The 24,818-nt window shown below is 41.6% G+C and overlaps 2 protein-coding genes and 1 long non-coding RNA gene across 4 annotated transcripts in view; all 3 read left to right on the plus strand.

The window, feature by feature from the left end:
* Nucleotides 1-4,519, plus strand: part of afg2a (AAA ATPase AFG2A) — a 99,181-nt gene extending 94,662 nt beyond the window's left edge. The window contains exon 17 of the mRNA XM_088292842.1: nt 3,998-4,519. Within this exon, the coding sequence (XP_088148968.1) occupies nt 3,998-4,204 (207 nt within the window). The 3' untranslated portion in view covers nt 4,205-4,519. The remainder of the gene's footprint in view (nt 1-3,997) is intronic.
* A 1,940-nt stretch (nt 4,520-6,459) lies between these two features.
* spry1 (sprouty homolog 1, antagonist of FGF signaling (Drosophila)) lies at nt 6,460-10,341 on the plus strand. Its single transcript, XM_088294970.1, has 2 exons — nt 6,460-7,139; nt 8,568-10,341. The coding sequence occupies exon 2, from the start codon at nt 8,623-8,625 to the stop codon at nt 9,664-9,666; it is 1,044 nt and encodes a 347-aa protein (XP_088151096.1). The 5' UTR covers nt 6,460-7,139; nt 8,568-8,622; the 3' UTR covers nt 9,667-10,341.
* A 1,947-nt stretch (nt 10,342-12,288) lies between these two features.
* LOC148338532 (uncharacterized) overlaps nt 12,289-24,818 on the plus strand; it is a 68,603-nt gene continuing 56,073 nt past the window's right edge. For both annotated transcript variants that reach the window (XR_015842909.1, XR_015842908.1), the window contains exons 1-2: nt 12,289-12,456; nt 24,158-24,349. This is a non-coding gene — a long non-coding RNA (uncharacterized LOC148338532). The remainder of the gene's footprint in view (nt 12,457-24,157; nt 24,350-24,818) is intronic.

The raw sequence follows: 24,818 nt of genomic DNA on the forward strand, positions 1-24,818 counted from the left end.
ATTGCAATGCAGATTGATTTTTCATTTCCGTGACATAAAATACGCCGGCAATCACTTAAATGTCTTGATGCAGTGCGGCAGGCTGATGTGCTCCCGTCAGCTCCTGGCTGTGCTGTGGCAAAGCAAATGAGAGGCCGGGCTAATCATCAAGAGGCTCTCAGTTCTGAGATTTGCTGACTCAAGACCCCAAATGTTGGCCTGATAGCAAGTCTATGGCGCTGCGTTTTTTTTTTGATGATGAAGCAAAAATGAGCCACGCGAACAGTCAGCGGCTCTGTGCTGGTTTGATTTAAACACTAAACGCCTGTGACGGAGGCTTTGATAGTCACTGAATCTTGCTCTTGACTGCTTGTTTATTGACTGACAATGCAAATATTGGACAGATTTTATCACCGGACTTGACAGCGATCAACCTGCGACCCTGTACGTGGCACCGTCCAGGCGGAAGCGAGCTTGACGGACAAATTAATTGCCAGGAAAACGTCTCTTTAAGGCTGCCGTTACACGATGACACTTTACAATGATACCGACATTTTTTTTCCCATGCTAATATTTGTTGTACTTATGGCTACATAATCACAATTCACTATTCACAAATTCACCTTTTTGAGTTTTTCCTTCCTGTGCTCTTGCTGAAACGACATACAATGCCACAAGATGGGACCAACACCCTGGCTAATGGGAAAGTGGTTATTGGTGCCAAAGAAGTATGTTGAAATGATACATCTCGATTGAAAAACAAGCTGTTGGCTTGTTGACTAGGAGCTAAATTTATGCTTGGTTGTTAGGGGACGTTACATCGTCTTAACACATGTAAATGCGCATTCCCGGTGCCGTTTATCGAAATTAATTCATCTGTGCGCCATGTTTTTCTTTTTTGTTTTTTTTTTAAGTAATGTGCATTCCAGTAACAACTAATCTAATGCATTAATTTTAACAGCCAAGTAATGAGACAAACGTTTCTCATGTTGATGAGAATGTGACACCAGAATTTCATCTGGAAAAATCCTTCACTTCCATCGGCATTTACCATGAATCACCTTCAGGTCGTAGCAGTGAGCATCATTTAACCAGACTTAAATGAACACCCTTTCTGCCACGGTGGTCACGCACACACACATCCAACAAAATTAATTGTTAACGATAAATGATATACAGGAGGGCACCTGATTCTTACCATTCTATTATGCAACTGTGATGTCATTTTCAGTTGACTGTAAGTGGCAAAATGGCCGCCCGCTGATTTGGATGAAATCTGTAGATTTTGCTGCTTAATTCATAATCCACAAAAGACATATTATTCAGAATGCCGTTTTGAGTAGTGGGGGCGCATAAGACATATTGCAAAGATTGATTTTTTATTTTTTTTTTACTTCCTCTTTAAAAAGGAATTCTTCCAAACAGCAACTTTTTGTATCCTCAAATGAGATACAGATGAACTTTCAAGTTCAGCAGTTGAGAAACTTGTTAAGATGATATTTTCCTGTTTAGGGATGTTGCGGTGAAACGTTCCGTTCTCTTACCGGCGTACACTTTGCCTTCATTGTTTGAAATCATTATTACTGACAGTTGACTGACAAACAACCCCCCCCCTCCCGCATTCCCCGCAACCTCCTGAAATTGTTTGAATGATGGGAAATCTTTGCTTGAAATGAGCCCTGCCTCGTGTGTTTACCCTTCCTAAATCATGTCGCTGGAAACAGAAGACGAAGGCATTGGAGGTTGGGGTGGGGGGCTCGACCTCACATCCTGACATCTGCGAAGCACCTGTCCTGAACCGCACGTGCTATGCTAGCTTGGCCCGATGACATTGAAGGGACCAAGCTAAACAAATTTGAACCCCATTGGAGCTTTCGACATCAAGTCTATCCAACCGGCCTTTAGTTGAGTCATAAACCTCCATCGACCAATATTCTTCCTGCGCTGTACACTGGTCACGGTTTTGTTTGGCTCAGGTTCAAATGTTTTCGGTCTGAAACAGCACTTGAGATCTCAACGTTTTGCAAAAATGTCAAAGATGGCTTCGAGTTTGACGAAATTATGATATCTTGCATTTTAAATAGATTCAAAGAGATTTAAAGAACAGTTGAGCTGTGTCATTCGGTGCTGTGTAGCTTTTGAGCTGCTACTTCCTTTGGTCTGGTTTATTTATTTCATAAACTTGTTGTCATTGCTCAAAAGGATCATCAAACATTGACGCAATTCTTTGTGTCACGTTAGATGGCGTGGAGGAAAAAAAGCGTTCCAATTTAGCATCGCTCATATATCTGTTATAATTCTTCCTATCGGTTTATTTGGACGAATTTTCTAATTGATGTTCGAAAATTACAAGCCCTGGTTTGCGCGCGAAAAGGTTGCATCCAAAAATTCTGACTTCAGCTTCAATTTCTGGCATGGGTCCTTGAGACTTTTTTGTTCATCCCGTTATGATAAACATGTCCACCAAATTTTATTTGGCTCAGTTTGACTGATGTCGTGGTTCATCTGTTGGTCAAAATGTTACCCCTCAATTTTATACAAATGTTTTTATTCTCATGAGATTGTTTTTTTTTTCCCGCAACAAAAGACATCATTGTTTTTGTGAAGGTTCTGACTTTCTCGACTTCTCCTAAAATTATTTTTTCTATAAACTGTTCAACACTTAACACAGCTTTACTCTAAAATCAGCCATTTTTAAATTCTGCTGTCATTTTGGGGTTCACATGTTAGTTAAATTTGATTGGCATTTGGATTATGAAAAAGTCCTTTGAAAAATGTCTCTCCTGTAAGGGGTCCCTGGACCCGCAAAGTTGGAGAGCCCCCCGTCCTAAATGCGTGTAATTCAAAGCAAAGAGGCCGTGTTTGCACTTTAGACACGGCCACATCCCAAATGTTGCCTCAACACATATTTGAGTGACATGGGGCTGCTTTGGAAGCAGACATAATCCCGTTAGATCAAGTCCACCTCCAGAGGACACCGGCGGGAGGAATGCTACGAACGAGAGAGGAGCTCAAGTGCAGCCCGAGAAATCGGATACAATCAATCAGTGTTTTTCGTACACGGATATTGACCGACATTGTCGTAGAATTTGTTTCATGAAGCTTGGCATGCGCTGTTAAGGCCGAACATATCTTCCTCTCCTAAAGATTCTTCATAGAAATTAAAAACATTTTTGTTGCAATTGCAAAGTTAGCGCCAACCTTTTTTTCCAAATACAACTTACTTATGAGGTCTGTCAATTTGATCGAATATTGCAGAATTTTTACAGATAAATGAAAATGACTTAAATATGCAACTTTTACTTTTAAATGCACAATTTTGCTCTCATAAAATTGCAATCTCAATTTTGTAAAAATATATAATTCCAATCTCAAAAATTTAGTTAAGCCACACTGCAGGAAAATTCGTCAACTGAAGTCCATGCGAAAATATTTGTGATTTTCTATAAATGCCACAAGATGGCGACAAAGCAGGGTTTTTTTTTCAATTAGACACGGTTTTGGCTCGACTAAATACAGATTGTCCACTAACTTCAACATAGATGCTTTACACAAAGATGCCACTTGATGATGTCATATTAATGTTGTTTTTTGTTTTTTTTGTTTTGTTTTTTAAACATGGCTTTGGCCTGACCACAGAAACAACTTTTCGCCCAATTTTGATGTTTTTCTCGTGTACAGACCTGAGGTATCCGTATTTCTCATTGGGGGTTTTTTTCTATGAAAATGACATAAATTAGAAATATGGTAAAAACAAATGTTAACTTTTGATTTAAACTAAGGGTTTTGATATTTTTCATGTTTTATATAAATTGCCCCCGCATCAGATTTAGCACAATGTGTGAAGGTGTCCCATCACATTTTTCTTATGTGCTTAGCTTTATTTCCATTGTGTCATGAACATCAAAGAGCCCCTCGCTATGCCCATGTGACCGTTGTGACCGTACATGTGGTACGTGTGTGGGGGTGTGTGTGTGTGTGCGTGTGTGTGTGTGTCCGTGTCTGCTTCCTGTCCCAGATAACAGCAGTATGCCGAGAGGCCGCCCTGCTGGCCCTGCAGGAGGACATGAAAGCCGAGCACGTGGACGCCAAGCACTTCCAGAGTGCCCTTGCCGCCGTGAGGCCACGTGTCCCCGACTCTCTGGTCCAGTCCTACGTCGCCTACCAGCAGCAGCACGCCGCCGCCACCATCACTACCCCGCCTTCTTTTCAGCCCCCCCTCTGATGTCTTATTATTGCTTGCCATCATGTGCTGGGTATGTGGTCTCCTTGTGTAAAAAAACTGTATCATCCCGCAGTCAAACAGAACGGTAACATCAACTGTAGAAATTCCATAATCATAAATATTTTTTTAAACATTCAATAATCACGGTATTGTGTCCAGCCAAAAAGATTATCATTTTGGACATTTTTAAACTGAAAATATGTCATGTCTATTTATGAGTGAATAAGCAGCATTACAAGAAATGCATTTCTGTTTTTCATTAGTTTGGTCTTGTTTTTTCTTATCAAGCAATAAAGACTAATATTGTGAGACATATGAAGAAGAAAAAAAATGTTTCATTTTTTTGGGTTCCCAGTTTGCGGAATGATGAATCCTAATTCCATGCCAGAAGAAAAAACATGAGTAAATGCTTTAGAATAAACAGTAAATAAATATTTGCTGAGGAAATTGTTTTATTTACGTTTTATTTAAATATCTTGCAGAAATGCAAAGACCAAAAAATTAAGAAGTCAGTGTCAAGCGGAATCCTCACATCTCCAAAACCATAGCTTTTTAGGAAATTGAAAAAACGGCACAAAAGAATTATGTGGAGATTGTAGCCCTATTCATAGCTAAAGGAAAAAAAAATGCTAAAGAATTTTTTTTAGGTATCTATATTTTGTACTTGCTGACAGATCCGTATATGTATTTTAAATTAAACAAAAAAAACCCAAGTCTATTAACCAGTGTGTCATAGCACATAAGTGTGTCGTGAGATATCATCAGATGTGTTGCGGAAAGTTATCCAATGTCAATATTTCCCCCCCTAAAAAATATTTTCTAATTTAAAAAAATGTGCACCACTCAGTAGGCCTCTTGTGAATGAAGCTTCCCCCAGAGTCCTCCATTTTGTGTCCAGTCCAATGAGCATTTCCGTCCAGTGAGCCTTAATGGCGACACTGGCGGCCATCTGTCGCTTTCTAAAGCAGCAACACCAACTCCGTCAGCCAATAAACATTCTGAAAACTCTTACCAACTCTTTATGTATTCTTTTATGACTGGCTCTATGTGTGTGAGTGTGTGTGCGTCGAGGCCGTGAAGCATACGGGAGGCCCATTCTTCCCTCGCGTATGGATTGTTCCATTTGAATGGCGGCCCCATTGACTTTGTATTGAACTTCCCCTTTTCTCATGGATCCGGATGTAGCGCATCCGCGACACCAATCAAAGCAGACAGTCGGGGACACGGGCGGGGGAGGGGCCGAGCAGAGTAGGCGAGGGCGGGGTGGGGGGCTTTTCTGACTCGCGTTTTCTTTAAGGTGGACCGGAACTCATGAGCAGCAGGCATTCCACAGGAAAATGAAAGCGTTCACATCGTCCACGTGTGCGCGGTGATATTTTTATTTCAACATTTTATTTTATTTTAGTTTAGTTCATCTCTGTTCATTCAATGTATATGGAATTGAAATACCTTTTTCATTTTTAGACCTTAACTTTTTTTCTAACGTAGTAATGTCTATCTATGTTAATGTCATTTTGTTTTGTTTTTTTTGTTTTTTTTATCTGATTTGTAATACTTAATATAACAATGATTTTAACCTATGTATTAAATACTGTATGTAAAGAAAATAATTTTCATATCTATATCTACTTCTCCTTTGGGGATTATATTTGTATATTTTATGAAATGCGTACGTTCAAAATGTATTTTTCTCATATTGTTTTCCAATAAACGTCATTTGGGCTATAAATATAAGAATTTGAAGTAATCAATAATTTAATAATCAGACCTGCTTAAACAAAACCAATGTAAATAATTCATCTTACTCGCTTAATGATGCAGAATTTTGACTTTTTTAACGATTTCATTGGTAAATGATTTCTATTTTTAAGAATTTATGTAAAACATTTAACCATGAAATAGTTTTTTTTCATTATTTAGATCGTGTCCTAATTAACACGTATATTCCAACGTTAATGAATGTCTATCTCTCTTTTGTATGTACTGTATCTAAACTTTTATGTTTTAATGACAAATCGGATGTTGTTTAATCCAAACTAACCTAATATAAATAAAAATGTTGAGTAATGATGAATCCCACAGGAGTCACTTAGTAACAAGTTTTCACAACATGTTCCAGTACAGTAAGTTCCCCGGATGAGTCCTTCTTACCAAAAATGACAAAAGCACCAAGAAGAGCCCTGAGAAAAAGAAAAAAAACAAACGTGTTGCGTCACAGTGCGTCACTTGATTATTCACCAAAGCCGCAAGAGCGGAAGCAGGCCGGTCCGATCGGGTCCGGTCCACCTTAACGGCCTCAGCACATCTGCCCAATGAATCAGGAGCGGATGCGATGTATCCTTTTTCAGGGGCCTCAATGGCCAGTGGGAGGTGTCTTGTGTTGCAGCAAACACTGCGGGGCCCCCCCTGCCTCATTCATTCAGCGCTCACAGGCCCGCCAAGCACCAAGCAAGCGAGCAGGGAAGTAGGAAGGCGAACCAAAGCCAGACTTGAAGCCTCAAAGCGCCCGTACGCCGCAGGAGCACCCGCTTTGGATCTAACTTCATTCGCCTTTTTGCCCATTTAACGCTCGCCGCCACTTTTCTCCCCTTTTCTTTCACTTTTTCCCCACTTCCACGCTGGGACTCCGACTCGGCTCGGTCCTGACCGGAGATCGGCCTGCCTCTCGTCTGTGTAAAAAGTGCGCAGCTGTACGCGTGTGTGGAGGGGCCTTGGATTTACTCGCTTTTTTGTTTGTTTTTTTGGTTTTGTTTACGCACGGGACCTTCAACTAAAAGCAAGGGAATTAACGCCGCAAACGGGATACACGCACTTGGATTAGCAGGCTGTAAATGCTGCGCGTTCAATTTGCGTGGGGGACAACGCGCTTCCTTTCTGGATGGACTCGGTAGGCTGCCTGCTTGATGGATTCGAGCCTATGGACGCTTGCATATAGGTAAATAACAGCTTTAAAGTCATTTTCACCAATTTTTGCGGAACATTCTGGAGAGTAGCGCGACTTTTAAATCGCTTTTGCGGCACTTTTAACCATTCCGAGTGATGTTTTAACGCATTTAACAGTGCACGTAGCGCAGTTCTGGGATTTTTATTTTTTGCTGGAGGTTTCACGCGTGCATGCATGCGTTCTTTTCATTCATAACTTTTCCCATTTGCATGCAATGGAGGCGCTCGATGCAAATTTACTACGCCAATGTTGGACAAAACGTTTAATGTGCATGGGCAGATTAGCGTGAAGTGTCCAAAAAATGCGTGTAGTTCATTGGTGGACAAAATGAGAAGCGTGGGCCATGGAGAGCATGTGTAAAAAAAAACGTCAAAGTCATAGGGAAAATATTCATGTGGTTGAATAATAAATATCTGCTGATGTTTTGGGTGGTTTCAAACATGTAAAACGTTTTGGCAAAAAAATTGCGCCCAATTGACATTTTCAAAATGTTTTTCAGTGCTCGCGTTGACCTTGAGTTTTTTTTTGTTGTTGTTGTTTTTTTCTCCCCCATTTCCATCAAAAGCACCCCCCTACTTTCCATTTGGGGTGCGTGCGAGAATACTAAGCAAGGCGGCTCATTTAGTCGCTGTCCTCATTTCGTGGCCGCGCTCGCATTTAAATGTTAACTAGTCATAGAGATGTAAATGAGCAAGGGGAAGTGTTTGCTAGTGGCCCCCCGTTGGACTTTTTGCAATGCGTGCGTATTGGGGGCGAGGGGGGGGCATATTTTGGAGGGGTTTTAGTCTTGTTTCTTAGTCGATTTCTGATGAACGAAAAGTAGTATTGTTGTTATACATGGATTCCCAAAAGGAACATTTGGTGTTCCAATAGGCTCACAGTGAACAACAAAAGGCAAAGCATGCGTACTGTACTGCAGATATTCAATAAAACACAGGTCATAATTCCAGTGGTCTGAAACTTCGGAAAAAGTCGACCAAAAATTACTGTGAGAAGTGTAACATTGGCGTTATACCAAGTCATTTCAATAAGCAGGAGTGAATGATTTTTGTTATTTATTTATTTAAATAATTTTGAATATACTAGTGGCACCTATTTTGGGCCTTCAAGGACACTGTACTAAGCATAGAAACTGCAATACAGAGTGAGTGGAACAAGAAGAGGGAGCACTCCTATAGGATATTGCGTCAGATGGGTAAAAAGATACGTAAGCATTTCATAACTGGTTAATTATTGTTTAAATTGTCCGTTTTTATTCGTCAGATTTTTTTTTTACCTTATGTACAGTACTATGTATGCAGCTGTTCCTGTTTAAGTGCTCTAAATAAAAAGTATATTGTATAGTCTACTTGTGCACTCCAGTATGTGACAAGTTAACTCAAACTGAATAAAACTGACCAATTCCTCCCGTTTACGCAGGTTTTCCGATGCATGCCAAGTCCACGGTTAATGTCGGAAGTGGTGATCCCCCCAGATGGAGCTCCAAAGTCAACATGGCCCCGGCGGTTCATTAGTGGTGATCCAGCAGCCTTCCCTCGAGAGCCGCCAGAGGTCGGATTACGAGCGGGAGTTCCAGCATGCCGCCATCCTCTCCCTGGACCAGATCAAGGCCATCCGCTCCAACAACGAGTACACGGAGGGGCCGTCGGTGGCGCGCCGCCCACCCGTTCCCCGCATGCCGCCGCGGCCGCACGACAAGCAGGAGAGGACTCACGAGGTCATCCTGGTCAATGTGAACAATAACTATGAGCACCGGCCGTCCGGAGGGGTGATGGTGGGAGGCCACAATTGGGGCGGTGGCGGCGGGGCCCGGGTGCCGGTTCTGAGCCGCTCGACCAGCACGGGAAGTGCCGCCAGCTCGGGGAGCAACAGCAGCGCCTCCTCTGAGCAGGGACTCCTGGCACGCTCGCCGCCCACCAGACTCAACGGCAACTCGCGGCCCGTTCGGACTCAGCCCAAAGCCAAAGGGCCGGTGGTGGGCCCCAACACGGGTCCCCACTTCCACCAGGTGCCGCTCAAGGGCAATTTGGACTTCTCTGGCCCTGCGAAAGGGGCGCTCCCGCCCTCCGCCGCCGCCGCCGCCGGGCACCAATTCATCTGCGAACGTTGCGGCAAATGCAAGTGCAGCGAGTGCACGGCCCCCCGCAGCCTGCCCTCGTGCCTGGCATGCAATGGCCAGTGCCTGTGCTCGGCCGAGAGCGCGCTGGAGCACGGCACGTGCATGTGCCTGGTCAAGGGTATCTTCTACCACTGCTCCAACGACGACGAGGGGGACTCGTGCGCTGACCACCCCTGCTCACCGTCGCACTCGCACTGCTGCTCGCGCTTCCTGTGCATGGGATTAATGTCGGTACTCTTCCCCTGCCTGCTGTGCTACCCGCCGGTCAAGGGCTGCCTGAAGGCATGCCAGGGATGCTACGACAGGGTGCAGAGACCCGGCTGCCGATGCAAGAACTCCAACACTGTGTACTGCAAACTGGAGAGCTGGGCCCCGCAGAACCAGGAGAAGCCCTCCTGATCGCGTCCTCCTTCCCCAATCCCAACAATCACCCCCACGGACAAAAAATGACAACGACAAAATCTAGCAAGCACCTCCCACCCATCTTCCCTCGAAGAAAAACCACTCGATTTGAAAAAAATGCGTTTTCTGGTTCAAGACCGTGTTTTTACACACCAGTGTTTGCCTTAACCGCTCCCATGTCTTTCCTCGAGTCTCTTCTCCGATTTCCGTATCGTTTTACTTCAGTTTTTTTTTCCTGTGAAGGAGTGTCTTTTCAGAGCAAGGTTTCTCAAACTAACCCCTCGGTAATGTTTGCTCAGATTGTACAAGGCAAAAGATTACGGCTCCAAATTCACATTGGGTGGTGCACACCCCTCCCCAAAAGGTGACCCATTCTCAGCCAATTAATCTTATTTTAGGAAACCTTGTTTATTTTAAGGAAGGTTTCTCAAATTCAACCCCTTTCCCTGTTGTTCCATTTTGACATTGGGGGACTGCCCACAAAACACACACAGAAAAATTGGGACCCATTCTTGGCGCCTGTAATGCTGCTCATTTTTTTTAACAGGATTTGTCCAAGTCAACACCCGTTGGTAATGTCAATTCAAACCATACTAAAAGAAGACAACTCCAATTTGACATTTGGGGACCGTCGCCTAAAAATTGATCCATTCTTCCTTAGTTTGGGAAACCGTGCTTGATATGGTTTCTCAAACTCATTGGCAATGTCGCCTCTTGACTATTTATAAATGAATACAAAGGACCGCGACTCCAATTTCACATTAGTGACCCATTCCTGGCCCCTGATCCTCAGTTTGAGAAACCCTGCTTATTTATAGGGCAATGATGTAGCTGTTACCTGCAGGTATCTTATATTTGTTTCTGAATTACCGGTTGCTAGACCACACTAAAAACCTCCTCTATGCTTATGTTGCATTAACACAAGCACATCCATCTCATAGTATTTGTTTTTTTTCTCTCTTTTCTCCACATGGAATATGTTTCTCTTCCCTCATCCTCCCATTTATTTTGTTGTACATTGTATGCTAAAAAAAAAAAAAGAGGAATTCTGGCTATTTTGGTTAAGAAAATCTGTTAAAATTGTTTTTGTTGTTGTAAAAAAATATTTATTATGTGAAGCTCTATTATTTTATGATATTTATTGCAAGAGACAGTCTTAAAATTTTACTCATGTCAATATAACAAAAATATCAAATACTTACTGAGAAAAAAAATTAAAAGGGTGGCACAAAAGAAAACTATGTTAACTTTAATGCAGAAAATATATTAATTAATGAAACAAACGAGTGCTTGTCTTGTCTTTTTTTTCCCCCCAAAAGCAAGCGTGTGTTAATGGAATTTTTGGCCTTGTGACTGTGACGTTGACGTCACATCACACCCTCGCCCACCCCCCACAGGAAGTCGCTCAACATGTCAACGCGAGATCCTGCAATGAGATTCCCAAACTTCCAGGCGCTCTCCATATTGCACGCCTGTGCGTGTGTGCGTGTGACCATTACCAGGCCACCTGTTCAAAGATAATAAAACCGGCGGCCATCAATGGCGAGCTTTTATGGCGTAGTTCCTGCACTTAAAGGCAACTTCAACCCCACCCTCACCCTTCCCTTTTTCCCCAACCATTTGTCTTTTTTTTGTCAGGAGAATGTATCACTTGGAAAGTCTGCTGACACCCATCCCCCACCCTGAACCCCCAGGAGATGAGGTCATCACTTTGAAAGTCACTTGGACAAACCAGGAAGTCCTAGGATGCTTTTAAATGGCAGGAGCGGGGCCAGGGATGGTTTTGTTGTCAGAACGTGAGTTTTACAGATAAGAAGACAGGGAAGGTAAACAATGACACAAAAGAAACTGTCAGGATACATACAGTCAGTGTTTTTGACTTTGTCACCTCTATGAGTGGGCAAAGACCCAGGACGAGCACTTTGAAAAAAATAGAGACATTTAATTGACTAAAAACTTTCATGCAAGGGTACAATCCAAATAAAAGCAGGAACGCTACTGCTGAGAAGTGTTTGACTACGGCTGTGTTCATATTCACAGACTGGGTCTTCTGAAGGTCGCAAGAGATCACTTTTGGTGCGACTCGATCCCACATGGTGTCCAAATTCACACAGTCCAAAGTCGCCATGGTTTATGCGGTACTACATGAGGAGGAGGCTTTGAAGGTGTCAAAGGACCAAGTCTGCAAAATGTTTTTCTAGAATTTGGAAAACACGTTCGGTCGAGTCGTACTGGAAGTGATGTCATGCGGCCATTGGAGGACAGTGTGTAAATTTGGTCACCGCCTTTTTCTCACATGAATAACAGCCTTTTCTTAGACGATGATTATATAAGTTAAGTGACGCATGCTGAAAAATCAATTTAACTTCATTTCTAAACCAAAGGTAATATACGCAGTGCTGTACATGAAGTAAAAATCTGACATACAAAGACAATTAAAACAATAAATTCATAACATAAAAACAGTAAACACCATAACACACTAAAATAATGCTGAAATGAGGTTGACAAGATAGACGAAAATGTTAGAGGGTGGCCTGTCTAACGTTGAAAATATACATTGTGCAAAATTATTTATTTATTTTCTGCATTTTTAGTCAGGCATTGTTTGGCGGCCAATCTTTGGGTCCTCTTTGGCTTGTATCGTCAAAGCAAATGAATGAAGGGAGGGACCAGTGACTTGTGAGCAACAGATTTAAAAATATAGGAACTAAAATGTGTTAGTTTTCCCAAAAGTGGTATTTACAGCACCGTTATGTATTTTCCTACAGCCTGTGTCCTTATGAGGTAAGTTGAGCCATTCAATGTCTGTTTTTTTCGCAAATTTTAGACCTCATGATAGTACCTGTGTGTGAGCTGTCATTAGCATTAGCTGTACTATGTTGGCTTAATTTGCAGTCTGAGTTGTACCTGACATGATGGGTGCCAGCCATGCGGTTGATTAGCGGTCCTATTTTTGTTTTTGCTTGTTTGATAGTTAAGGCCGTTCTACTTTGTTAACATGTTAGTGTGTTGTCAAAATCATTAAATTTATTTGATATTTTTAATAACAAATAAAATATGTGACTAAAATGTTTTGGAATTGTCATCGCCTCCAACTACCACATATTGAAATGACTAAAATGTGACTAAGACTAAAAAGCATTTCATCCAAGACTCAAATTAAGACCAAAATTATAATAGCTGCAAAAAAAAAAAAAACAACAACACCCAACCACAGACATCTTGCTTTGTCTTACAGCATAGTAAGTGAGAGAAAAAGTTCTCCTTTCTTATTCTTCAAAACAAAACAATATGTGAAAATATTTTTTTACCATCCGTTATACACTATGTCCATTCTTAACTTTCATAGTTCGGCTACTGAGGAGGAAAACATTGCGTGGCTCAGCCTTTTGTGCATGTAGTTGGCTAACATTGTGAATTGACGCCCCAAAAAAAGAAAGCTAAACTAGCTAATATTAACAACTGAAGAAAATGCACCTTAATTTTTGTTTTATTTTCTTTTATTTAAATCCAGATTAAAAAGATCTAGCATTAGCCCTTCCACATTGTAAAAATACAACAAAATACACAGTTTGCAAAAATACTCACCCCCCTGTAAAAGTACTGATACTTGTGTAAAAAAATGGTGGAAGCAGGAGCCCTGATTCAAAGTACCAATTCAAAACCCCAGAAGTCCAAACTTTCCACTGTATATGTACATATGTCCTTTATCAGATGGTGTCAATTTAAATCCAGAGCAGATTATGATTTTGCTGTACATGGTGTTGAGGAATTATTCTATTGAATTTTTATCCCACGATTGCAGTATTATTCAGAGACTAGCGCTGGCACATACAATGTATTTCCGACCCAAAATCTTTTTGGGTTAATTGCCCTTAATGTAAAAGTAAAAAGAATGTACATAATCTAGAATGCAATTAAATGCGAAATAATATTTTACTCTCATTAATCCCAAATACCCTTTTTGATAACTTGGCATTGTGGCATACTGGCGAATTAACCAGCCTAAACTTTGCCCCAAACCCTGACCGAATGTAGGAAAAATAAATTTCAAACCTACAATATAAATACTCCAATTAAGTAAAGTAAGTGTTATTGACCATCTAGCATTGCTAATTTGTTACTTCCTCCCACTACAGTTAACCCACAAAAACTTGCTTATTGGAGTAAATTTTCGCAAGAAATTGAATGTCCTCTCACGAAGGTTCCCCATACTGACCAAATGGGCCGAAATGTGTTTTTAGGCTGGAAGGGGGGAGGGGGGTGTTGAGGGGCTTGCAATGTACCTTTTGTTGTTTAGGAGTGGATTAGTGATTTGTCAGTTTCCTGTCGTCTTTCACAGCGACGCAACTCGAGAGCCATTTGGCTCCCTCGCATGATGGCAAACAATAGGAGGCCTTTTCTTTTTTTTTTTTTCTCTCTTTGCTCCACTATATGCTTGTAGTGACAGCCTGTTTACTTGATGTTTTCCAGCCTAAGCCAAATAAGGAAGCCAATCTCTAACTTGGCAATAGAGGCTGAAATAGCTTTTGAACCTTTTTCCCATCACGGGCCATTTTGATGTCACTAAAGTCGTCAGAGAGTCAAAGTAAATACAGTTAAGAATATGTTGTGTATCGCACACTATGTGTAAGTTTGAGGTATTTTTTTTATTTTTTATTTTTTTTATAACATTCCTGGAATGATGCACTGTCATAGGTTATCCACCTTAGACTTTTCAGTCACGACATGGCATTGAGAAAAGACAAGAATTTAAATGGTTTAATGAAGAGAATTGCTTTGATTGGCTGGGGGATGGCTGCGTTTCCTCCCACAATGGCGCAAACACCCTATTCTATCTGTGCTAGTCAAACAAAGAAATTTAAGAGTGATATTTTTTATTGTATATTTGCAATTGTATTGTTTTGTTATTTTCATATTTTTGTTTCCCTTCAGTCTGTCCAATTCCATTCAGTTCAACTATAACAATCAACAGCTGCAATGTTAACCCACGATTATAGGATCAGTGGTGGTGAACATAAAAATATGACGCAACATATGTTTATTATTATTATTATACATTACGTGCAAATTTAAAAAAAAAAGTTTCTTTGTGGTTTCTTTTGCTCATCAAACACTCATGTGGTGAATGACGCTACTTTTGCGAAGTGAAATCTGAGTCACTATTAAGTAATCTGTCGGTGTAAACTGCGCAGCTTGTTTCAGGTTAAATTTAGCAGCTCCACACGCCCACGTCATTCTTCTTGGTATTATTATTTTTTTAACTACATGACTACCACGTGAGTCACCGAGGAACCTCCAAGCCGCACGTCCTACCGGGGCAGTCCTTTTTTTTCCAAGACGCAGCATGGCTGGAGCAGAATGTTCTCTCCAGTGGTCCTCCTCCACATTGCTGCTTCAGCTTTCCTCAAACTCCTCATATGGTTCCTATTAACCCCCCATTCCCACTCCCTCCCCACTGCACTCTTATAAATAGATATAAGCAATCAGAGGAAGTGGAGGGATTTGGAACTCTTCTGGACTCCCAACACGGTGAACCGTGCTCAAAAAGAACCCACCTCTGGAGACATTTTGGTTTTGGACACGCTGTGGGAGATACGTTTGATGTGTTCACAAATGCGTCCAACACCCATCCAGCCTCCACAGGATAAAAATGACTTTAGAACAGATTTGCATTGTGTCAATTCTGAAGTAGTCTAAAGGATTTAAAATCATCCTGTACAAAAAGACATTAAATTTGATGTACACAAACCCGGATTTTAGAATAAAATGTAAGGCGCTGCAATGATTTCCAAACTGACAACATCATTTCATTCCACCAAACACTTTTGTTGATTCATGAAAACAATATCACAAATCTAGCTGTTTTTTTTTCTACAAGATGCATTTGATCTAAGTATAATTATGTATGTTTGCTTGATTATCTAATGGAGATAATATAGAAAGTACACTGCAATTAGGAGAAAACTGACTTTTTCTATGCATTCCTCAAAAACATTGATGATTCAATCAAAACAATGTACCTCAACACAAATTTTTTTTTAAATTTTATTTTTCCGTTTACCAGATTGTATCTGAATTTTGTAGAAAAAAATACTTGAAAATAATGACTTGACACAACATGGGGAAGAGACATTGAATAAAAGCTACATAAGGCTTATTAAACTCAAGGAAATGGCTCAAGAAAAAAACTAATGAAAGGACATTAAAGGACATCTTTATCTTTAACCAAAAAAAACTAAAAAACAATAATACGAAACAAATTGGACGGATCAGAAAGAAAAGGTGCATTGCATTTTTAAAACGTGGACATCTTAGCATTCCCTCAAAAATATCTTTCTTGAGTATTTAACGAAAAAAAATACACATTTTGTTTCAGTACATCAGATTTTACTAGCATTTTTGACAAAATGTTTTACAAATAGTCAAACGGACTAACAATATCCCAATGAACCTTTGAGATATTTTGGAGTTAGACCCCAATTAAGTTCAAATGTGGATTCGGATAAAGGATACATTTAGTTCTGATCCAAACTGGAATAGCTTGGCCCTGCTGGAGATTTGCGGTCAGAAACTGCGACTGCTTCCTGTTTGGATTGTCACCCAGCGCCATCTTTTCTCCTCAGGAGCTATAAAAAGCAGGCTGGTGTTTTATCAGGTGTCGAGGGCTATTCAAGATGGAGGTGTTTCATTGAGTCTACTGGGTACACACCACAAACACCACCAACCGCTGCAACCCCCCCCACCCACCTAAGCACCACACAACCATTAGGTTTTTAGTGTAAAAATTCACAGCCCTCCACTTTCTTTACGCAAGCCTACTTCCTGCCACTCCGAATGCCCTAATTTGGGCACGGACAATCAATGCGCCTGATCACTGGCTGCTACTTCATGAAGGCAAATGCATCGACATTCCATGCGCCACTTCCTGTTTGAATAGTCAGATTGTGCATTTGCATTCAAAGACGAGGTGAGGGTCTATCAAAATCGGATCATGATCACATCATGTTTGGTTGGGAAAGACTCGCCTGAAATAATGGCATGATGACTGACAGACTGACATGTCCACCACTGGAAACTTAAAATGAAAAGAGAGGCTAATCCAAAGGCTAACTTGTGGCTAGCTAAGAGTTGGTGCTAACTACAAGAACAAGAATGTGTTTTGATTACCGGTACATTTTTGAAACCAGACTAGCTGTTCATATTTCTGCATACCGTTTACAATCATAAAGTGCAAGGACTGTCAATTTTATTGTGGTTTATTTTGTAGTATGTAGCTTTCCTTTACGTTAAAATGTGATTGGCTAACCCATAGAGTAGCTCATGACTGCCTTTGACTCGGGGCTAACTACAAATAATCCATTATCCGATCCACTCATCCTCACGAGGGTTGCGGGCGTGCTGGAGCCTATCAAAGATGTTTTGGATTAGCTATGAGTCTGACTTTCCTTTCAACCGCAGTATACCCTTAGTAAGACAGTCACTTTTATTGTGGTTTAGCTTGTAGCCTCATCTCAAATGTCTCTGATTGGCTCCCGGCTATCTAATACTCGCTAGAGCATTCCAGGCCTCCCTTACCAAACTATTTTGTTCTGTTTTTCTCTTTGATATGTGGCGGCCTGGAAAACAGAACCAGAGTCAGGTAGGACTTAGTGTTTGGGTACATCCAGGAAGAAGAAGAAGAATTCCCAAACTGCCCCCGCCCCCTCAATACCCCTTTGCTGCCTTCCTCTGGCTTTTTTTGGGGGGAGATTAGACTTTGCATACAGACAGATGGTTCCCGTCTGCTGGCTTTTTTCAATTCACTTCCTCCCCTCACAGACAGCCCCCCCCCCCCCCGCCCCACCCCCACCCCTTGTCCCCTCACTCCACCATCCCATTCCCCTCCCCTTGCGTCCCGCCAAGCACCCCCCCCTCCCAACATCCCCCCCAACGGCTCCTCTGTTATGTGGCTGGAAATAATCTTTTATTGCCCAGTTGTTCGGAAGTGACCTCCTGCCCTTGATTAGATAGGGCCAAGTCCTATCACACGATTTGTTTGAGCGGGCTGGGTGACCCCCCCCACCCCCTCTCCCCTCCACCCCTCTCCCCTCCTCACACACTCATCCATACACCCCACCCCTTCCACCCTAGCCCTACACCACCACCCTCATCTTTTCTCCAACCCCCCCTTACATCCCTCTCTTACTGCCGGGTGATCTTGTATAAGGGGACAACAATGGGAGGCTTTAGTTCTGTCCGGCTCTTCTCGGCTGGGGGGCAATGGGATGGGGTTGGATCGGAGGGTGGAGCGGCTTGTGGTTGGTGGGGCATCACGAGGGAATTTCTTTTTCTCATCCATCAACCAGTTAACTCCCCGATCTCTCTTTTTTTCTTACATTTTATTTTAGGACATCAAATTTTTATCAGATTTTGCAAAAAATATGAGGCACCGACATGTGTTTATTTTTGTTGATGATTAAATGAAAATATCTCCAAAAAACACCAAAAGGAAAAAAAAGAAAATCTACATTTTGTTTTAGTATGATTCCGTATGAAATGTTACTTCAAACTATTAGTACAAAACGCACATATTATCCTTACTAAATATTGTCCTTATTTAATGAAAATATTATCCTTTAATGGAAAAAACATATATTTTGATTACTAGACGAGAGCTAGCTGCTATTCAGTGCTAACTATAAGAACAAGCATATTTTTGGTTAGCGTGTTTAAAACCAAAAGCTGTTCACACTTGGCTAACATGCTAGCATTAGCAGTTAGCTCAACTTTACAGTCTGCCACTGTATTCCCCTCACTCCACTCTAGCTTTAATTGTGGTTTGGCTTGTCGCATGTAAACTTGTCTCAATCCATCTCTGTCTAGATTCATTTAAAGAACAAAAACAAAATAATATTTGCGCAATTTTACTTTGCTTTCGCATGCTACGCTGGCCTTGGTGATTCTACTCAATATCATAACAAGCTGTTGCTACTTTAAAGGAAGCGCTCTAGATTTACGAGCGCTCCTGCCAAACAAGTCCACACGGAATGTTTGTACTCCAACATGCTACGTAAACCGTTTTTAAAGCTCAAGAGAGGATGGCTGAATGGAGGATGTTTGTGCCGTTGCCTTGCGAGGCTATAAAGCTATAACAACAACAACAAACGAAAAAAAAAAAAAAACGGTTTCCCGTTTCACATTGGGAGAGCGTTGTTGTCTTGGGGGTCAAGTTGTGTGTGAATAGGGTGAAAATAGACAGGAAGGCAACTCTGATTACCTCCATAAAGGAGGTGACCTCTTGTCACTTTAGCTTCTGTTACGCAGTATTCAAAGACGGCAGTTTACAAATTATGGGTCGCAAAGCCCTTTTGTTTTTCTGTGTTAAGGCAACAGTTAGAAATTTGTGACTTTTCTTATATATAAATGAATGAATAAATAAAATTCTACATACAGGTGATGTCCTGTAATTCTCTGATATTCCCGCTAAAGACAGAAAATTGCAAAACTGTTCCCCTATTTGTACAGAACTGGGACACTGGAATATGATGGTTTCATACTGGTTCTGTCACAGAATCCCCATTAACTGTTACAGAATGACTTGTTAAGGGGAAAGACTCAGAAATCAGAAAGTTTCAACTCCTGTCAAGTATTTCTCTACCTCTTATCCGTGTCACTGTTCTGTATAACCATAAGCAACAGAAAAAGGGAAGTCTCAAGTCATCCCTCTTGGATTGTACCTCCAAAGCCAAACATTTGCTGTGCGACTGTACCCTCATTCCACGTCGGCGTTCACACTTTGCTACTGCTGTCACGGAATACCTTTTTCCACAAAGGCAACATCCTGCCTCTATATCAGCTCTCATACGACCACTAAAGCTGGATAATTGTCTGCTCAGCACTCCCTCCAGGGTCTCCACATCCATAGCAGGAGTGGGGGGTCCAGAACAGGAAGCTTAGGAGTTATACCCCCCCTCCACCACAGCACCTCCAGATCAAAGAGAAGGGACACAGAGAGGCTTATCTGTTGTTGATTTTAGGCTTACGCTCAAGCAAGGGCTTCTAGAAATGTGTCAAGGAATTACAGGATTTGATCACTGGAGCTTCATCCCACTCCCCCACTACCTCACTCATCTTTTTATTTGTTATTAGAGTTCTTTGAACCGGGGTGTGTCTTTCGCCCATCGGAAGGGTGCTTTAGCAGAGAAAGCAAAGAGAAAGGGCACATAGGAATAGGCATGGGGTCATGTGGGTATCGGGACTTGTGAGAGATCATCAGGTGTGCTGCGGGAAAATATCCACGTTCAAATGAGTTACTGCACGTGTTGTAGCTTTGTTCACCTAGTTATGCCAGCGACAGATCGTGACAGGCAGAACAGTTCAATGCTTTTCCACTAGACGGCAGAAGGTACAATTAACCTGTGTATCTACCATGGTTGTTATAGTTTTGGAATTTTAATTAAAGTTAGTTTTTGTTTTGAGTTTTTTTTTTTATAGTTTTAAATAGTTTTTGGTCCAACTATGTTAGTTTTTATTAGTTTTAGTTTTGTCCCCACAAAACTTAGTTTTAGTTGTTTTAGTCGCAAACTCATCTACGAGGAACGACGTTATTTGGTGGTTAATTTTTATTGCCTGCTGCTTGAGGACGTCGCTTCTGTGCGACAAACATTTAGGGGATTACTACTCCCGGATGACGTTAATATGAAAATAAATGCAATTAAAATCAACCCAACGGCTTGCGTATGAAATTAATTGTTTCAGGACATTTTCTGTACAATTATAGTTTTAGTTAATTTTATAAATTTAAAGATATTTTTTCATTTTATTTTTTTAAATTATTTTCATTTTATTTTGTTAAAAAAAAATATTTTGTTAGTTTTCGTTAACTAAAACAGCCTTAGTATCTACCCAATTGATGCAGCACACTAATAGCTTTGTATTCAACTAAGCAGGCGTAAATGTCATACTGAGTCAGTACATTTGTGAGTAAATTGAGATGAGATCACGATTTAACTACCTTTTGTCACATTTTTGTTTTGCGGTGTTGCACAATATTTTCAAATGTAAACTATATGCCCACTCCAAAAAACCTTTCAACACACTTGGGGCTGAATGTAGTTTTTACCCTGGCTTGAAGTGTTGTTAGTTACATTTCTAGTGATGTTTATCTATGCCATTATTAAGTAAGACAGGCCTGGTGCTGTCACCTGTACCTTTGTTTGGGGGGGGGGGGGGGCTGCATGTGTTCCAGGCAGCCAGCTGCAGAGGAGTTAAAAGGAAAGCGTGTGGCCGCCGTATGAATATCACACCATTACTCAGGACGCATCAAAAGGGGAACACTTTGTTCGAACAAAGGAAAATGAGAGCGCGCCAGCTAGCGAAAGCACCAAAAGAGAAAAAAAAAGTGAAACCAGCTGTCCGCCAGCGCCTCGTCTTTACGACGAGGCCGAGACGCGTGCTCATAACCGTGTCCGTGTTTGGCCACAATCAAACGCTCAATTGGCCTTTACAGGAACATCAGACATGTTGCGCCAAGATCTTTTTTTTTTTTTTTTTTCAAGATAGAGAGAGAGGAGGGGGCTTCTTTCTTGTATTCAAGCCTTTAAAATATATATGAACTGTAGCGAGCGTAGACAACAAAGGGGCCCCCCTAATTCTTTCCTTTCCTGAGGGCCTGGAGCACACGTAGCGCCCACATCAAGCTTCCAGACTTCCTCCTCATGCGCTGTACAGGTGCAACTTTAAAAGAATTCTCATTCAAGGTCGGTTGGTCGCCTGCAGTGAAAAAAAAAATCCCCTCTGTCTCTTTGCTGCTTTTTCCCTCACCCCACCAGTAGCTTTCTATTTCTGCCCCCCCCCATCTTGTTGTTGAATCAGGATTTGTTGCATTTAATGCCGGCGTACTATCACAAATACGAGGCGACTTTTTTTTTTTTTTACCTCTGAGCTTTTTTTCTTTACAATATGTTCTATACACCCATAATAGCCATTGTGTAGGTAATGAGTGTCATGGCTCACCTGCTTTCTGAGTTTGGTCATGTGACTTTCACAAGTTGAGCCCTTTGGCACTATGATGTCATTTTCAGTCGATAGCAAGTGGCAGGTCAAGGCAAAATGGCCGCCCCCTTAGATAGATAAAAATGGGTCGACACCGTGCAAACAATTCTAAAATCAAATTAGAACAGTGATGATCTAATTTGATCAAAATAATTTGCCAGTGGACTGTATGTCATTTGGCAACGGTGTGATATGATATATGTTTTGCTGAAGAATGTATGTAATTGTTCTGCTCGAGTCTTGTAGCATTTTATGCTAGTGCTACTACTACCACTACTACAGCTTTATTATGAGCTGCAAAGTTGTGCAAACATTACCTCTTGAACAACTATTAATACTAACTCTACCACAACTTCTCCTTCTACCTAACGTTTTGCTCCAACCAGACTGGTGATGTCAGATATTCTCCTGACTGCATGATGTCACCCCCCCCCCTCTCCCCAATTCAGGTCAGAGATAAAATTATGTCACCTGATCAGGTGAGATTGTACGAGGCGTGTTGCTCTTTTGTTGACCCAATTAGGCCCATAAACTCATAAAATGTGCCCTTGTATTCCTCTTAAAGTCTGCCCTTTTAACACAATGACAGTTTACAGTCCCCCTTTAAGTTGAATTACAGGTCACGGAATCAACTCCATGGTTGAATTTGTGATTGAAAAAGTGTGACAGGGTGTCTGGATATACATTTACTTGATGTTGGATGTTTACTGTGAAGTCTGCTTAAGGTTATCTATTTAAAATCAGAATTGAACTAGTATGAAGACCAACAATATATGATTTATGCATATAAATGCTCTCATTTGTAATTATATATAGACGCAAAGTTCCGTCCGACTTTGAATTTGATCGCATTGGCCCAAAAATGTGAAAACTCTCTTTCTACCCTTTACATGTAAATGGCCATCTTTTGCTGACATACTAATTTAGCATTCCATCATTGTGCTGCCACATAATGGCAGCTACCCTTGAATGGTAATGACTTGGGCTAATCAACGTTCAGCCATTCTTCAAGCCGAGGTCGCGCTCCCCGAGGAGGAAGTGCACTGGCTATCATCAATCTGCTGGGCCGGGGCCCGCATGAGAAAGGACTGGAGGTCGTGGGCGGGTTTAAAAGTTTAGTGCACTGTAGGTGCCAATCAGTACATTCACAACTTAAACTCCCCCCACTGTCACCTTCACCGCCGTCATCTACATGTCAAAGGGCCCAGCTTGTTGACTCGCCGTGTGTGCACTTCCACACAAGAATTGTGTCGCTTTGTCGTCGTTTATCATTTCTCCTTTGTTGTCGCCTCTTTTCCTTCCTCTCCTCTGCTGGATTCAAGAGGGAGGGAGGTCTGAATGGGTGAGGGAGGGACAAGCGGTTGGGGTGGGGGGGTTCAGCATTGAGTTTGCCAAGTCAGGCAGAACGATGGACAGGAAGCCAGGCAGGAAGGAAGACGAGCCTCTCCCCGTGAAGTGCCATTGTTTACGTGACGGGACTTGAAGCGGCTCAAAGTGGCCGCCGGGCTCCTTCGCCTCACTGTGACCCACTTCTCAGGCCGCGGTGCCCGAAATGACACAGGTTGCCAAAATACTCACAATCTGTGCTTAAGTGTAAGGACAAATACTTGTCTAACTAAACAACTTTGGTCAAAGTACAAATACTCATTCAACTCCTTAAAGAGGATGTCGAGTCACAAAATGCTCATTCCGATATGTTCTGAGCAATGATAAGTTTACATTGAGTAAACTTCTGACACAAGAAACAATGTAGAGGGAATTATTAACAACAGCAAAAAGCAGTCAGTGTGAGCACAAAATATGCTAGAATGAAATAAAATGTCAAAGTAAGCCTACTAGAACATCTTAAATGTATTTGGTGCTACTCGGAGTGAATGGCGGCAGTTGTGTTCTGACTCCCAATTAACATGAGTTTGAAAGTAACTCGATAATTCTGAAGACAGTTATGATGGGGTGCACATTTGTGAAATCACATGATTTTAAATGTTTATTTTTTGTGAAAAAGATTTACATTTTTATAGGTCAAATTAAGTTTATTTTGAAATAGTTAGTAATCTCTGTCCCATTTTTTTTTTCTTCTATCACAAAAACCTGGTATGAACAGGGGTGTGTAGACTTTTCATGTTCACCGTCTTTGGTCAAAAGTTTCCAACATGAGGCTCAACCACTGCTTTTGCAATGTGTAAATGGAACAATGTAAAAACTATTCCATTGTTGTCTATTTATTTTTATTTTTTTTGCGAGAATGAAATTCGCTAGTCACTTGGAAAAACAGTCACTGGAGGGTTGCGAAAAGTCGGCGATTAAGCAGTTTTTAAAAAAAACTAAATTAGTATTTTCAACAACAATAAACTGGAATTTGTCAATAATATTGTTTTATCACCCAGGCCTGCTTTATGTGTTCTTATAATTTATGACCCTTAAAAGCAAGAATGTACTTTCCCTGCAGGTTTGGAGACATCTTTTGGGGCGATAGGGCGATAGAAGAACCCTCCTGCTCTCCAGCTGCTCACCAGTCCGTCGGCAGAACGCTGATCTGGCCCCGCAATGCTGTGGAGCGGTTGCGGCCGACTGAAGAGCGTCCAGATAACATTATCTCCTGACCCACTGGCGCGCCAGCATCCCCTACCTCATCCCAAAGGTAGGCTTTTAAAACACGCCGAGCTTTTGCTTTTATTTCGAGCCAACCAATAGGAGCGCACGGGCCGCCCGGCGCTATAATGGGAGCAACCTGTGTTTTGTCGAGCGGGGTTGAGGTAATGCCATGTGCGGTGGGGGTCATACACAGCTGCCGAGCCCGGTTTAGCTTTCATTGCTCGGCTTGTGCATTTAGTGTGTACAGATGGGCAGCAGCATGTCTCCTTTTAAAGTGGGGAGGGGCCAAAGATGAAGTGTACCAACAACCGCTGTTTCTGAAAAGCAGGGTGTCCAACTTGTTTTTGATGGGTGCCATATCATAGATATGGTTGTCCTCAGGGCGGCGCTTACAATTGAGAATTTATAACCGAGACACAATCTTGAAATACGTGTACCAGTGTCTTGTCTGTTGATTGCACAGCGCCAGTAAAAAATACAGCGGCCAATTTGGGAACTAACAGAGTTTGACAACT

The sequence above is a fragment of the Idiotropiscis lumnitzeri genome, chromosome 4 (assembly GCF_059441095.1).
Source record: "Idiotropiscis lumnitzeri isolate Australia: NSW breed Sydney's pygmy pipehorse chromosome 4, RoL_Ilum_1.0, whole genome shotgun sequence".
NCBI classification, from domain to species: Eukaryota; Metazoa; Chordata; class Actinopteri; order Syngnathiformes; family Syngnathidae; genus Idiotropiscis; species Idiotropiscis lumnitzeri.